We start from the raw sequence: 15,811 nt of genomic DNA on the forward strand, positions 1-15,811 counted from the left end.
AAATGCGGGACAGTTGGGAGCTATGATTTAACCTCCCTGGCGTTATGATTATGTCTGATTTTTGAAAGCCAAAGCGGTACATTGTTTTGCATGGAAATTTGGTGTTTTATATTGTAGGCCTGTAATTCTTCGAGTCCTTTCACACCGGGGCGAGGGGTGAGGGGGGAGGGGGGGGGTGGTATCGGTAAAGTGGTGCTAGTTTTAGCTGCGCTTTTTGCTGTTATAGCGGCACTTTGGCGCTGCTATTCGGGTGGGAGCGGGGGGCTTTTAACCCCCTAGAAGGACCGAGCCTCTTTCTGAGGTTTGTTGTTTACAAGTTAAAAACATTTTTTTTTTTGCTAGAAAATTACTTAGAACCCCCAAACATTATACTTTTTTTTTTTCTAACACCCTAGAGAATAAAATGGCGGTCGTAGCAAGCGCACTTTTTTTGGAAAAAAAAATACACTTTTTTTAATTAAAAAATAAGACGACAGTAAAGGTAGCACAATTTTATTTTTATATTGTGAAAGATAATGTTATGCCGAGTAAATTGATACCCAACATGTCACGCTTCAAAATTGCGCCCGCTCGTGGAATGGCGGCAAACTTTTACCCTTAAAAATCTCCATAGGCAATGTTTAAAAAATTCTATCGGTTGCATGTTTTGAGATACAGAGGAGGGTCTAGAGCTGGAATTATTTCTTTCGCTCTACTGATCGCGCCAATACCTCACGTGTGTGGTTCGAACACCATTTTCATATGCAGGAGCTACTCACGTATGTGTTCGCTTCTGCACGCGAGCACGGCGGGATGGGACGTGTTTAGAAATTTTTTTTTTTTCTTATTTATTTTACCTTTTATTTTTTATTTTTACACTGTTCTTAAAAAAAAAAAATTGTGCCACTTTTATTCCTATTACATGGAATATAAACATCCCTTGAAAGAGAAAAAAAGCATGACAGGGCCTCTTAAATGTGAGATCGGGGGGGGGGGGGGGGGGTCATAAAGACCTCACATCTCATATTTACACTAAAATGCAATAAAAAAAATAAAAAAAATTGTCATTTAAAAAAAAATGGCCCTTTAAGAGCTATGGGCGGAGCTGACGTTATGACGTCACTTCCGCCCTGCAATTGTATGGAGAAGGATGGGGGGCCATCTTCCCCTCACTCATCTCCATACTGAGCCACCGACAGGAAGCGATCGCCTCCGCCGCTGCAGGGCACAAGCGTGGTGGGAGCACTCGGTCTGTCACACTGGGGCTGCAGATGGGGTGTTTTTCAGGTGCTTTACAAACGCTATTTTTAAAAATAAGGCGCCTGAAAAAATGCCATCAGTGTGAACGGGGTCTTAGGAATAACTCACTTAAATCTGTCCAAACAAGAGTCTATCAGCCCTTGTACACACGGTCGGACATTCTGACGGAAAATGTCCGATCGGACCGTGTTGTCGGATAATCGGTGTGTGTGGGCTCCATCGGACTGTTTCCGTCGGGAATATCCGACCGACAGAGTTTTAGCCCTTGTACACACGGTCGGAGATTCCGACGGAATGTGTCCGATCGGACTGTTTTGTCGGATATTCCAACTGTGTGTGGTCTCCATCGGACTGTTTCCGTTGGAGTATCCGACTGACCAAGTTTTCCAACTTGTTGGTAAAATTTTCCCACAAAATGCTCCGATCATATGTAGAGAATTCCGATCGGACAAAGTGCCACGCATGCTCAGATCAAATTCCTACACCAAAGCTATTGGCTACTAGCCTGAACGTAGTCCCATCGTAACGAAATAACGTCATCACGTTCTGAACGATCGGATTTTCCAACAAACTTTGTCCGACCGTGTGTATTACAACACCGGTTTCAGACAAAATCTGACGGATTTGGTTGTCGGAATGTCCGACCGTGTGTACAAGGGCTTATGCCGCATACACACGACCGGACTTTTCGAGGGACTAGGTCCGACGGACTTTCGCCGGAGTTCTGATGGACTTTCCGAATGAACGGACTTGGCCACACACAATTACACCAAAGTCCGACGGATTCGAACGTGATGACGTACGTCCGGACGAGAATAAGGAAGTTCATAGAAAAGTAGCCAATCGCTGCCCTCACGTCGGTTTTTGTCCGTCGGACTAGCATACACACGAGTGCTAACTGGGTCCGGCGGAGTTCCGGCGGAAAAATTAGAAACATGTTCCATTTCTAAAGTCTGTCGGATTTTTGCAAATCAAAAGTCCGCTGCAGCCCACACACGATCGAATGGTCTTCCGGAATCGTTCCGTTGGACCTTTGATGTCGAAAAGTCCCGTCGTGTGTACGGGGCATTAGACATCTCGGGTAGGATAAAGTTTGAAATGCGAAATCATAAATTATAATATAATAAATAACTAGAAATTATCATAAAAAATAATAATATAATGACTTCCCACCCGGCCAATGCATATATACGGCCGGGTGGGAGCCGTCTACTTCTGATAGGACATTCAGGAACGTCCATCAGAAGGAGTGGGATCGCGTGCGCGTGCCCGCGCAGCGGCGCGATCCCGATGTGCTCGTGTCACCCGGACACGGCGCATCTCAGATTGGCAGGAGGGCTCTGTGATTGGCCCTCCTGATCACATGACGGCCGTGTCCAATCACGGCCGTCATGTGATGTAAACAAACAGCCGGTTGCTAGGCAATCGGCTCCTCCTCTCCTCACACAGAAGTCATCGCTGAGGAGAAGAGAGCAGATCGCTGCAGCCGGCTGATGATCAGTGAGTATGAGCTGTTTTTTACAGCTTTTTACTCACTGATCACCAGTCTAGTGTAAACACACAACACACCACACAGTATAAACACAATGTCCCCACATATGTCCCCAAAACACACATGTCCCCAAAACATACATGTCCCTAATAATAAAAACATGTCCCCCACATATGTCCCACTAAAATCACATGTCCCAATGATTATCTGCACACATATGTACATGATCATTTGCGTACATATGTCCATGATCACACAAACCAATTATTATACACTTAACGGAATTTTTTTTACCAAAAACATGTAGCAGAATACATTTTGGCTTAAATTTATGACAAAATTTGATTTTATTGGATTTCTTTTAAAATAGAAAAAAGAAAATATAGTTTTTTTTCCAAATTTCCGCTATTTTTGTATCGCAAAAAATAAAAAACGGAGTCGTGAATAAATACCATCAAAATAAAGCTCTATTTGTGCGAACAAAATGATAAAAATTTCATTTGGGTGCAGTGTAGCATGACCGTGCAATTGTCACTGAAAGCGCTAGAGCGATGAAAGCTGAAAATTGGGCTGGGAAGGAAGGGGGCGAAAGGGCCCGGTATTGAAGTGGTTAATAATAATACATTTTATTCTATAATGTAATCAAATCAAAAACACAGAAATTTGCTCAGTCGCAGAATTGTCACTGTCGTCGCTTTCAGTGTCCGATGACTAATATCCCTACAAATCACAATCGCTCAATTCTGCGAGTGATTCTTATTCACGATCGCTGTTTTCTAGCGGGTCTTAAACTGCTTTTGATGTAAAGGGACGCTTTTTGGTTGCTATGGGCGTTCTCAAGTTTCCAGGCAGAAAGAACAGTGTATATAATATAGAAGTGCAGGCGGGGGATTGGACAAATCACTGGGGACAAAAGGGAAGTGAAATGATTTGATGCAGTAATGTAATCTTACAGATCGCAGTGTGTTATGTTATGTGTTATGCATTTTGCACTTTTTGAATTTGCCGCTGGGCTCCGCCCCTGTGTGTCGCGATTCTCATAGGGAACAGTAATGCCCCATAACCACGGTCGGACTTTCCGATGCAAAATGTGCGATCGGATCTTGTTTTTGGAAAATCCGATCGTGTGCGGGCTCCATCTGGCTTTTTCCGTCGGAATTTCCGACACACAAAGTCTGAGAGCAGGATATAAAATTTTCCGACAACAAAATCCGATCGTTTAAATCCCGATCGTGTGTAGACAATTCCGGACGGACAAAGTGCCGCGCGTGCTCAGAATAAATTACGAGACAAAAGCTATTGGCTACTGGCCTCGTTATAGTCGTACGTGTTCTACGTCATTGCGTTCTGAATTATCGGATTTTCCGACCAACTTTGTGCGACCGTGTGTATGCGAGACAAGGTTGGGCGAAAATCCTTCGGAAAAAAAACACAGCCTCGGGATTACCGCTATGGAGGTTTAATGGGCTGCTGTGCCTGCATTTAATGCAGGAAAAATGGTTCCTGAAACATTGCGCCGTGCGATTTCCCGCGCCCTGCAAACACGTTGCGTTTTTAGAGTTGTGGGGGTGCTGTTAAAGTGGTAGTAAACTCCTCTTTTTTTTTTATATACATTTAATACATATATACAATATCTCACAAAAGTGAGTACACCCCTCACATTTTTGTAAATATTTTATTATATATCTTTTCATGTGACAACACTGAAGAAATGACACTTGTCTACAATGTAAAGTAGTGAGTGTACAGCTTGTATAACAGTGTAAATTTGCTGTCCCCTCAAAATGACACAACACACTATTGTCTAATCCTCTGGCAACAAAAGTGAGTACACCCCTAAGTGAAAATGTCCAAATTGGGCCCAATTAGCCATTTTCCCTCCCCGGTGTCATGTGACTCGTTAGTATTACAAGGTTTCAGGTGTGAATGGGGAGCAGGTGTGTTAAATTTGGTGTTATCGCTCTCACTCTCTCATACTGGTCACTGGAAGTTCAGCATGGCAGCTCATGGGAAAGAACTCTCTGAGGATCTGAAAAAAAGAATTGTTGCTCTACATAAAGATGGCCTAGGCTATAAGAAGATTGTCAAGACCCTGAAACTGATCTGCAGCACGGTGGCCAAGACCATACAGCGGTATAACAGGACAGGTTCCACTCAGAACAGGCCTCGCCATGGTCCAAAGAAGTTGAGGTCACGTGCTCAGCATCATATCCAGAGGTTGTCTTTGGGAAATAGACGTATGAGTGCTGCCAGCGTTGCTGCAGAGGTTGTAGGGGTGGGGGGGGGGTGTCAGCCTGTCAGTGCTCAGACCATACGCCGCACACTGCATCAAATTGGTCTGCATGGCTGTCATCCCAGAAGGAAGCCTCTTCTAAATATGGTGCACAAGAAATCCCACAAACAGTTTGCTGAAGACAAGCAGACTAAGAACATGGATTACTGCAACCATGTCCTGTGGTCTGATGAGACCAAGATATACGTATTTGGTGTCAGATGGTGACAAGCGTGGGTGGGGGCAACCAGGTGAGGAGGACAAAGACAAGTATGTCTTGCCTTCATCAGGACAAACTGATTAGGAGAACATAACAAAAGAACTTCAATGCAAGGGTAATGATACGGTGCCGGAGGACTTACATGGTAGATGGAATGATTGGAATGGAGGCATCTCCTCTCTCTCAGCCATCATCTGAGCAATGACAGAGTTCTCCAGAATACGGCTTTATCTGTGTACTCTACAGGGAGGATAAAACAAAGTGTTATGGACAGATCATCGAAAAGAACGGAGGGTAGCCGAGCCTGACCCAGTGTAAAAGTATCTAATAATGCTAAGAGAAACACTACATGGAGTCCCAACTTCTGCCGACTTAAGCTTTCTCCCCCTAAGCTCCGCACTTTGCCTTCACCTAGCCTTGATTACCATCTTCTACCATCAACTACTCTCATCTATCTTACTTTGCCTTAACTTGCCGCTGAATACCACCAAGTGACATTCACTTGTCCACCAATACCACCAAGTGACATTCACCTGTCCACCAATACCACCAAGTGACATTCACCTATCCACCAATACCACCAAGTGACATTCACCTGCCCACCAACTGACAATCACCTGCCCACCAATACAACCAAGTGACATTCACCTGTCCACCAATACCACCAAGTGACATTCACCTGCCCACCAACTGACAATCACCTGCCCACCAATACAACCAAGTGACATTCACCTGTCCACCAATACCACCAAGTGACATTCACCTGCCCACCAACTGACAATCACCTGCCCACCAATACAACCAAGTGACATTCACCTGTCCACCAATACCACCAACTGACAATCACCTGCCCACCAAGTGACATTCACCTGCCCACCAATACCACCAAGTGACATTCACCTCCCCACCAACTGACAGTCACCTGTCCACCAATACCACCAACTGACATTCACCTGCCCACCAATACCACCAAGAGACATTTACCTGCCCACCAACTGACAATCACCTTCCCACCAATACCACCAACTGACATTTACCTGCCCACCAATTGACATTCACCTGCCCACCAATACCACTACTTGACATTTACCTGCCCACCGACACCACCAAATGACATTCACCTGCTCACCGATACCACCAACTGACATTCACCTGCCCACCAATACCACTACTTGACATTCACCTGCCCACCGACACCAACAAATGACATTCACCTGCTCACCGATACCACCAACTGACATTCACCTGCCCACCAATTGACATTCACCTGCCCACCAATACCACTACTTGACATTTACCTGCCCACCGACACCACCAACTGACATTCACCTGCCCACCAATACCACCAACTGATATTCACCTGCCCACCAATACCCCCAACTAACATTCACCTGCCCACCAATACCACCAAATGACATTCACCTTGTGGCAGGGCTTAAAGTAGAAGTTCCGCCTACACCTAACTCTAAACCTACTGGCAGCCACATTCTATAACAAATCTATCTAGCTCTGTAAAGAAGAGATCGCTATTCTTACCGGTTCTACAACCGCTCTGCTCCGGTCCCACGCTGAGCTGTCAGCTGTGTCTTCGGTATGTGGGATTGTGCAGGAGAGACAGCCGACAACGGAAGCCCCATAGTAAGTCTATGGGTGACGCCACTTCTCAGGTGTTTCCCAGCCGTTGTCGATTCTCTCCTGCACACAAAATCCGCCGCTGGAGACCGGACCGGACCGGACCGGCTTCGGCACAGGTAAGTACAGCGATTTCTTCTTTAGAGGGCTAGATAGATTTGTTGTAGAATGTGGCTGCGAGTAGGTTTAGTGTTTTGTGTTTTGGATGAACTTCCCCTTTAAAGTGTTACTAAACCCAGGACTCTGCATTCACTATATCTGCTCTCCCACAGTACACAGAACACGGAAATGCGATTATTTTAGTAAATATAAACTGCTAAATACCTTTTCTCATCAGCAGTATATAGCAGTCTTGTGACTTCTATTAATGTCTGGTTAAAGCTTGTATAGGAGGAGTTTTCATTCTGCTCTGACTGTCCTATGATTCTGCATGACCCCTGACCCTCTGTCTGGACAGTGCTGATTGGCCCTGTGCTGATCACATGCACTCTCCCATGAAAAAAAAACAACAACTCTCTAGCAATACACACCGAACTGATCATGTGCAGCTTGTTCCCAAGGCTCTGTTTTAGAAGCAGATGTATTGGGGATAGTGGAAGAAGGGGAGGATAAGAGACGACAGGATCAAACAGCCTTTTTTTATTTTTTCAAAATTGACGTTTATTTCTTGTTCATAGAGTAAAAAATAAAAACTGCATAGGTGCTCAAATACCACCAAAAAGAAAGCTCTATATGAGGGGGAAAAAAAGGAAATTTATATTTTTTGGGTACGGCGTTTGCAGTGCCGTAGAGCAAAAAATGGCGTGGTCATGAAGGGGGGGGGGGGGGTAAATCTTCCGCAGGTCAGGTGGTTAAAGGTGGTTCCAGATAGAAGATTTATATAATGAGGTTTATGGCAGCCTTTAGATTTCTATTGGCGCTCTCATTGGTGATTTCGGCCCTGGTTTATGGTGACTACGGGTTATAAAGGTAAATTCTTCGTCATATAAATTGATCCCTCCGACTACGTCTTCAGGAGCCGCATTAGACGCATTCCCAAGGGAATGAGCTTTCCAATGACTTATTTTTCCCAATGGTGAACCCCAGTGGGAAATTCAGCTCTAGTGTTCCTCGGAGTCTCCCGGAATGGCACTTCTTCCATTATGTTAATTATCCCGACCAGCTAAAGTGTTTCCTTTATGTCCTCTCTGAAACCTCGCTGAGATAACCTCTTTTCATTTGTGGATGGGCTCTGAGCCATCGGAGACAGCTTCCCACAAACACTCCATCCAATCCGTCTATTTATCACTACGCCAATTTGTGAGCTGATTGTTGCTGCATCTAATATCCTTGTCTTTTAGAGCGGGGATGACCAAACTCCGGCCCGCGGGCCGCATGTGGCCCACTACAAGGTTTTATCTGGCCCGCAGCTGATGTGCACGGTCTCTGCTTCCCTCCCCCACCAGTAAGGGAGTGTCTCTGATCAAATGGGGCCTCTGATGGGGGGCACTGAAGTGAGTGGGGACTCTGATGCTAGGGGGGACTCTTATAGGGACTTTGGTGTAAGGGGGGGACTCTAATGTAAAAGAGGACACTGATGGTGACCCTGCTATAAAGGGGAGACTCTGATGCGAACCCTAATGTATGGGCGGAACTCTGGTGGGGACTCTGATATTAAAGGATGTAATGATGGGGACTCTGATAAAAGGGGAGTCTCTGATGGGGACCCTAATGTATGGGTGGAACTCTGGTGGGGACGCTAATGTTAAAATAGGTAATGATGGGGACTCTGATAAAAGGGGAGACTCTGATGGGAACCCTAATGTATGGGTGGAACTCTGGCGGGGACTCTAATGTTAGAGGGGGCTGTGATGGGGACTCTGATAAAAGGGGAGTCTCTGATGGGGACCCTGATGTATGGGTGAAACTCTGGTGGGGACTCTAATGTTAAAAGAGGTATTTATGGGAACTCTAATAAAAGCGGAGACTCTAACGGGAACCCTAATGTATGGATGGAACTCTGGTGGGGACTCTAATGTTAGAGGGGGTTGTGATGGGGATGCTGGTGTTTGGGGGGGGGACTCTACTGTAGACTCTAATGTAAAAGAGAACACTAATGGGGACCCTGCTGTAAGAGGGGACTCTAATGTATGGGTGGAAGTCTGGTGGGGACTCCAATGTTAGAAGGAGTAGTGGCGGGGACTCTGGTGCAAGCGGAGACTCTGATGGGAAATCTAGATGTAAGAGGGGACTCTGATGTAGGGGGAACTCTGATGGGGACCCTGAAATAAGCTATCTTGTATACTGAAATAGCAGAACATATCAAAGCATATCAGTCACAATGGTTTGAGCATATTACTACAGAGGGGACTCTGATGTTAGGTGGGACTCTAATAGGGACCCTGTAAGGGGGAATTCTAGTGGGGACTCTAATGTTAGAAGGGGTAATGATGGGGATTTCTTTGCTTTGTGTTACTGAAGCTCTTACTTTTATGTTCTGAATTCTTTTGCTGGTTACAAAAAATTTAATTATTCATAACATTTTTTAGTTATATTTAAAATCATAAATGTATATTAATTGTTTTTTTTGCAAAAGTTCTCGTGTCTCCAAACTATGGGATATATATTGGAATTTTTATTTCTTTTATTTTTTTACTAGTAATGGCGGCGATTGCCGACTTATCGCGGAACTGCGATATTGCGGCTGACAATTCTGACACTGATGCCGCGTATACACGATTGGACTATCCGGCGGACCAGAGTCCGGCAGACCATACTTTAAAAGAAGTCTTGACTCGGCAGTCCAACGGACAATCCTTCCATCTGTGTGCTAGTCCACCGCGACTTCGGGTACGACGGGACTAGCGAGATTGACACCTCGTGAGCCCCGTCGCCTGGTATGGGTTTTAAGGGTATCCCCTACGCCGAAAAACGGCGTGGGGGTCCCCCCAAAGTCCATACCAGACCCTTATCCGAGCACGCAGCCCTGCCGGTCAGGAAAGGGGGTGGGGACGAGCGAGCGCCCCCCCCCTGAACTGTACCAGGCCGTGTGCCCTCAACATGGGGGGGTGAGTGCTTTGGGGAAGGAGGGGCGCTCTGCGGGTCCCCCACCCCAAAGCACCTTGTTGATTAGGACAAGGGCCTCTTCCCGACGACCCTGGCCGTTGGTTGTCGGGGTCTGCGGGCGGGGGGGCTTATCGGAATCTGGGAGCCACCTTTACTCTGGAAGGGTAGCAGAATATATTTTGGGGTGTAATTTTTGCTATGTGTTAGAAATATCCTATAAATAGACAACTTTGTAAAAAAAAATGCAATTACATTTTCTTTCCACATTTTTCGAAAACTTGTGGAAAAAAAATGACATGTTCAAAAGACTCATTATGCCTCCTAAATTATACGTTGGGGTGTCTGCTTTCCAAAATGGGGTCATTTTGTGGGCATTTCCATTGTCTTGGTGCTCCAGGGCCTTCAAAAGTGTAATAGGTGGTTGAAAAATGAGATGTGCAATTTATGTTTGTAGAACACCTGAAGGTGCTACTTCACTGGTGGGCCTCTGTGTAAAAGTCTAACACATTTGGTATCGCTATACTTAGGAGGAGTAGCATAATGTATTTTGGGGTGTAATTTTGTGCATGCTATGTGTTGGAAAAAAATGAACAGTTCAAAAGCCTCATAATGCCTCATAGATTATAAGTTCGGTGTCTTCTTTCCAAAATGGGGTCATGTTTTGGGCGTTTCCATTGCCCAGGTGCCCCAGGGCCTTCAAAAGTGTGATAGGTAGTCAAGAAATTCTACGTGTAATTTATGCCCCTAGAACGCCTGAAGGTGCTCCCTGCATGTTGGGCCTCTGTATGTGGCCAGGCTGCGAAAAAGTCTCACACATGTGGTATCACCGTACTCAGGAGTAGCAGAACGCATTTTCCCCCCTCTTTCTTCTTAACCTTAAATAAGGACATGTGTGTTCCAGTGCGTTTAGGTGCGTTTCAGTGTGTTTTTGATGTGTTTAACAGCGTTCCTGTACAGTCCAGTGCAGGTAAAATGCAGCATGTTCTATTTTTTTTTTTCTGGAACTGCAAGCACTGGTGTGAACTATGCCATTGAAAACCATATAACCTACTTTCCATGCATTTTGATACAGAAAAAAAAAACGCACTGGACTGCATATGATGTGAACTGGCCCTTAAATCATCATTTTTAAAGCAACGGTCATCTCTGTCCCGGCTCCTCCTCTGACCCGCTGGTGGCTCCTCCTCTGACCCGCTGGTGGCTCCTCCTCTGACCCGCTGGTGGCTCCCCCTCTGAGTCGCTGTTGACTCACCGACAGTCCCATTCACTTTAAGGGGACGGCTGGTGATGCGGCAGTGTCACAACAAGGTGAGGGACGTGGCGGCAGCGGGTGAGTGGTTGTCCGCTAACAGGTGCTGCCATGATGGATCTGAAATGACAGGTGCTCTTTAAATGTAAGGACTTATTCTTGCTGGTAGTTAGCATCTTTAATATTTGCAAACAAAATGAAGGTTTCCTGTTTAGAATAATAAGCTGTCGGGTTAGTAAAACAGCGATATCAGAACCGATTCAATCATACGGTTTGTAGTGTACATAGATTTTAAAAACAATGGGATAAAGGGATATTCCTGAACTTTGTTTTATCTCATGGTTACTGTGACATTGTGTGAATGCATGTTATCTCAGCTTCCAGAGCTTGGATTCGTTGAATGAGTTTACCCAAAAATGTAAATATTACAGAATATACAGCCTCATGCTACTTAACTAAGCTCCATTTCATGCTGAATAAACTAAATTGTTAATGTATCTTAAACAGAAAACTATCTTTAGATAGATTTTTACTCTAAAAGCATTTTATTTAAAAAAAAAAAACTGATAAAAATCAAAAAAATCTGATTTAATCAAAAAAAATCCTATTTACTTTTTTTTTTTTTAAATCATTGATTTTAATCCACCCTGTCGGCAAGCGATCCTGCCAATAACTTACTCCCTGTCCTAGGGTGACAACCATACTGAGAAGCATTGTCACTAGGGTTGCACCGATACCGATACTAGTATCGGTATCAGTGCCAATACCGAGCATTTGCATGAGTACTTGTGCAAATGCTCCGATGCTTGACCCGATACTTGGGCAGCCTCAGATATGATCGGTGCAGCGGTGGGGGGGGGGGGGGGTTACAAGTCATGTGACTCGTTAGTATTAAAAGGTCTCAGGTGTGAATGGGGAGCAGGTGTGTTAAATTTGGTGTTATCACTCTCACTCTCTCATACTGGTCACTGGAAGTTCAGCATGGCACCTCATGGCAAAGAACTCTCTGAGGATCTGGGAAAAAATATTTTTGCTCTACATAAAGATGGCCTAGGCTAGAAGAAGTTTTTGCCAAGACCCTGAAACTGAGCTGCAGCACGGTGGCCAAGATCATACAGCGGTATAACAGGACAGGTTCCACTCAGAACAGGCCTCGCCATGGTCCACCAAAGAAGTTGAGGCCACGTGCTCAGCGTCATATCCAGAGGTTGTCTTTGGGAAATAGACGTATGAGTGCTGCCAGCATTGCTGCAGAGGTTGAAGGGGTGGGGGGGTCAGCCTGTCAGTGCTCAGACCATACGCCACACAATGCATGAAATTGGTCTGCATGGCTGTCGTCCCAGAAGGAAGCCTCTTCTAAAGATGATGCACAAGAAAGCCCACAAACAGTTTGCTGAAGACAAGCAGACTAAGAACATGGATTACTGGAACCATGTCCTGTGGTCTGATGAGACAAAGATAAACTTATTTGGTTCAGATGATGTCAAGCCCATAGACACACTCCTAAACCTTGTGGACAACCTTCCCAGAAGAGTTGAAGCTGTTATAGCTGCAAAGGGCGGGCCAACTCAATATTGAACCCTACGGACTAAGATTGGGATGCCATTAAAGTTTGTGAGCGTGTAAAGGCAGGTGTCCCAGTACTTTTGACTATATAGAAAAAATAATAATTAGTTTTATTACGTGTTAGCGTTTTTAGCATTTTTTTTATTTATTTTTTTCAATGGATCTAAAACGTTAAAAAATGGCGGTGAGCCACATTTTTGAGCATTTTTGATCCATTGAAAAAAAAAATATTTTTTTTAGTGTTATTCCGCATTAGCCTTTTTAGCGGTTTTTACATTTTTTTATTCAATGGATCAAAAAGTTTAAAAAACGCTGGTGAGCCACGCTTTTGAGCGTTTTTGATCCAGTGAAAAATAAAAATAATTTTTTAAGTGTTATTCTGCATTATCCTTTTTAGCGTTTTTTGAATGTTTTTTTTTTTCAATGGATCAAAAACATTAAAAAACGCCGGTGAGCCATATTTTTTGAGCGTATTTGATCCATTGAAAAAATAAATAAAATTTTTGCTTTATTCCGCATTAGCGTTTTTAGCGTTTTTAAATGTTTTTTTTTTTTAATGGATCAAAAACATTAAAAAACGCTGGTGAGCCATGTTTTTGAGTGTTTATCGACGTTTATCAGCGTTGATGAACGTTTGGTGTTTTTTGTGGTCAGAAAAACGACTCCTAAATGCGATTTTATGGCGTTTAGAAAACAGCCCATAAATTCCATTGCTGATAAAAGTTCAAAACCGTCCATTTGTGCATGGACACATAGGATAACATAGAGGGGGGTTTATGGGCCATAAAAAAAAAAAAAATGCCCAAACTCATAAAAAAAATAATGTCCGTTTATGAGCTTCAGTGTGCATGGAGCCTAAATGGATGTGGAACAAATCATCTGAGTTTCCATAATTTCTTATGAGGAAATTCGCTTTGATATACAAGTGATTTGGATTACAAGCATGTTTTCGAAACAAATTATGTTCACAATCTAAGGTTACAGTAAGTATTATTATTACATGGCGTCAACAGTTTGCCCAGCGCTTTTTCAATATAAAAAGGGAGACAATACAGTTGCAATACAACAAAACACAAGAGGGATAAGATAATATTTTTGACAATGTCTGGGTGACACAGTGGTGTAGTGGATAGCATTTTTGCCTAGCAGTACGAAGGTTCGAATCCCAACCACGACATTACCTGGTTCAAATCCCCACCACGACACTACCTGGTTCGAATCCCAACCACGACACTACCTGGTTCGAAACCCAACCACAACACTACCTGGTTCAAATCCCAACCACGACACTACCTGGTTCGAATCCCAACCACGACACTACCTGGTTCGAATCCCAACCACGACACTACCTGGTTCGAATCCCAACCACGACACTACCTGGTTCGTATCCCAACCACGACACTACCTGGTTCGAATCCCAACCACGACACTACCTGGTTCGAATCCCAACCACAACACTACCTGGTTCGAATCCCAACCACGACACTACCTGGTTTGAATCCCAACCACGACACTACCTGGTTCGACTCCCAACCACGACACTACCTGGTTCGAATCCCAAACACGACACTACCTGGTTCGAATCCCAACCACGACACTACCTGCCTGGACTTTGCATGTTTTCCCTGTGCTTGTATGGGTTTCCTCTGGGAGGTTAATTGGCTCCTAAGTTGTCCCTAGTATGTATAAATGTGAGTTAGGGACCTTGGAGTGGAAGCTCCTTGAGGATAGGGACTGATGTCAATATATATGTAAATTGACGGCGCTATATAAGTACCTAAAATAAATAAATATAGTGAACGCCCACCATAGAAAGTCATGTTATTTCACTTGTCGTGCGATTTTATGCTTTTCCGAAATTGCATCCAGGGGGTTTAATGCTGCTGTGAACATAGGGACTGATGTGAATGTGAAGCACTGCATAAATTGTAGGTGCTGTATAATTATCTGCAATAAATTGTAGACCCCCCACCCCCATGAATCCCACCCCATGTCCCTTTATTGGGGAGAATTCCCAGCAGCTCCTGTCACATCAAAGTTTTCAGACCCTTCATTATGAATGGAGTCCATGTCACTGAGTGCCCCCCCCCCTCCACCTCTTATTGCTATGCCCACAATGATCAGCCATAGGTAACCCCCCCCCCCCCCCCCCACAAATCTGCGACAGATCTCCCTATTTGATCGCAGGCTGACAAAGTGTCCAGGCAGGGAGAGCAGAGGCTGCCTCTTTTGTTCCCCAGAAAGGGCCTCCAGAGGACTGAGCTGGGAGGAGGAGGAGGAGGAGGAGAGGGGGACCTGCTGCCTGTCCGCACACACAGTCGCACACATGCGGATGGGCTGCACACGGGATGCTGCCGATCTTCCTCCATCCATGTGCGGAGTGCTGTAGCCGTGTTCCCCGCATCTCCCCGCAGCTCCCCACCCCTCCTCCCCGCTGGATCTCTTTGTGCAGCTGCAACATTGTAACATTTTGCTGAATTTCTTTCCTTCTTTCTTTCTTTCTTTCTTTTTTTTTTGGGGGGGGTGTGGATTGTTACAAAGTGTCAGTATGGCTGGTGGTGGAAGAAGCTGCTGCTGCTGGTCTGTCGGGCTGTCACTGGGGCTGATCACCTCCATCCTGGGTGAGTAAAACTCAGAAACTTGTTGTATGTCATCGGTGTCATGCATGGAAAAAAAAAAAAAAAAACCCTGAGCCCATGAGCTTGCAATCAGCTCACTACAATGGACCAGGCATGTCAGCCTCAGCCCCTTCTCCTTTTGTTATTTAGCAATCTAGATTGTGAGATGTGAGCCTAATATGATGCAGATTGCAAACTTTGAATTGGGGGGGTGGCGGGGTTGGGGGGGGGGGTGCTGTCTGGTGTCTCCCAGCAGCATTGTCTGCACAGTTGCATGTCACACACACCCACTGTCTGCCTTTAGCTTTCCAGAGTGTGGACCCATCAATGCCACATTGCTCTGCAGCATCTTGCAGTAACAGCCCCCCCCCCCCCACACCCCACACACACCCCTCCCTTAAAATGACTTGGAGGTCCTTAGTGTCCCGTTGCCATGGCAGCCTCATCATAACATCTCTTTGTAGTGCCAGTGGATGGG

At 45.0% G+C, this 15,811-nt stretch overlaps 1 protein-coding gene across 2 annotated transcripts in view; it reads left to right on the forward strand.

Annotated features, from left to right (window-relative positions):
• Positions 1-15,030: 15,030 nt before the first annotated feature.
• The window catches only part of LOC143963450 (immunoglobulin superfamily DCC subclass member 3-like), a 319,528-nt gene continuing 318,747 nt past the window's right edge, over positions 15,031-15,811 (forward strand). For both annotated transcript variants that reach the window (XR_013270965.1, XM_077473082.1), the window contains exon 1: positions 15,031-15,336. Coding sequence is in view for 1 of the 2 variants with exons in the window: in XM_077473082.1 (XP_077329208.1) it covers positions 15,264-15,336 (73 nt within the window). In the remaining variant the exon portion in view is untranslated. The remainder of the gene's footprint in view (positions 15,337-15,811) is intronic.

This window comes from Lithobates pipiens, unplaced genomic scaffold (genome assembly GCF_037356315.1).
Source record: "Lithobates pipiens isolate NorthernLeopardFrog02 unplaced genomic scaffold, aLitPip1_a1.2 Scaffold_8, whole genome shotgun sequence".
NCBI lineage: Eukaryota > Metazoa > Chordata > Amphibia > Anura > Ranidae > Lithobates > Lithobates pipiens.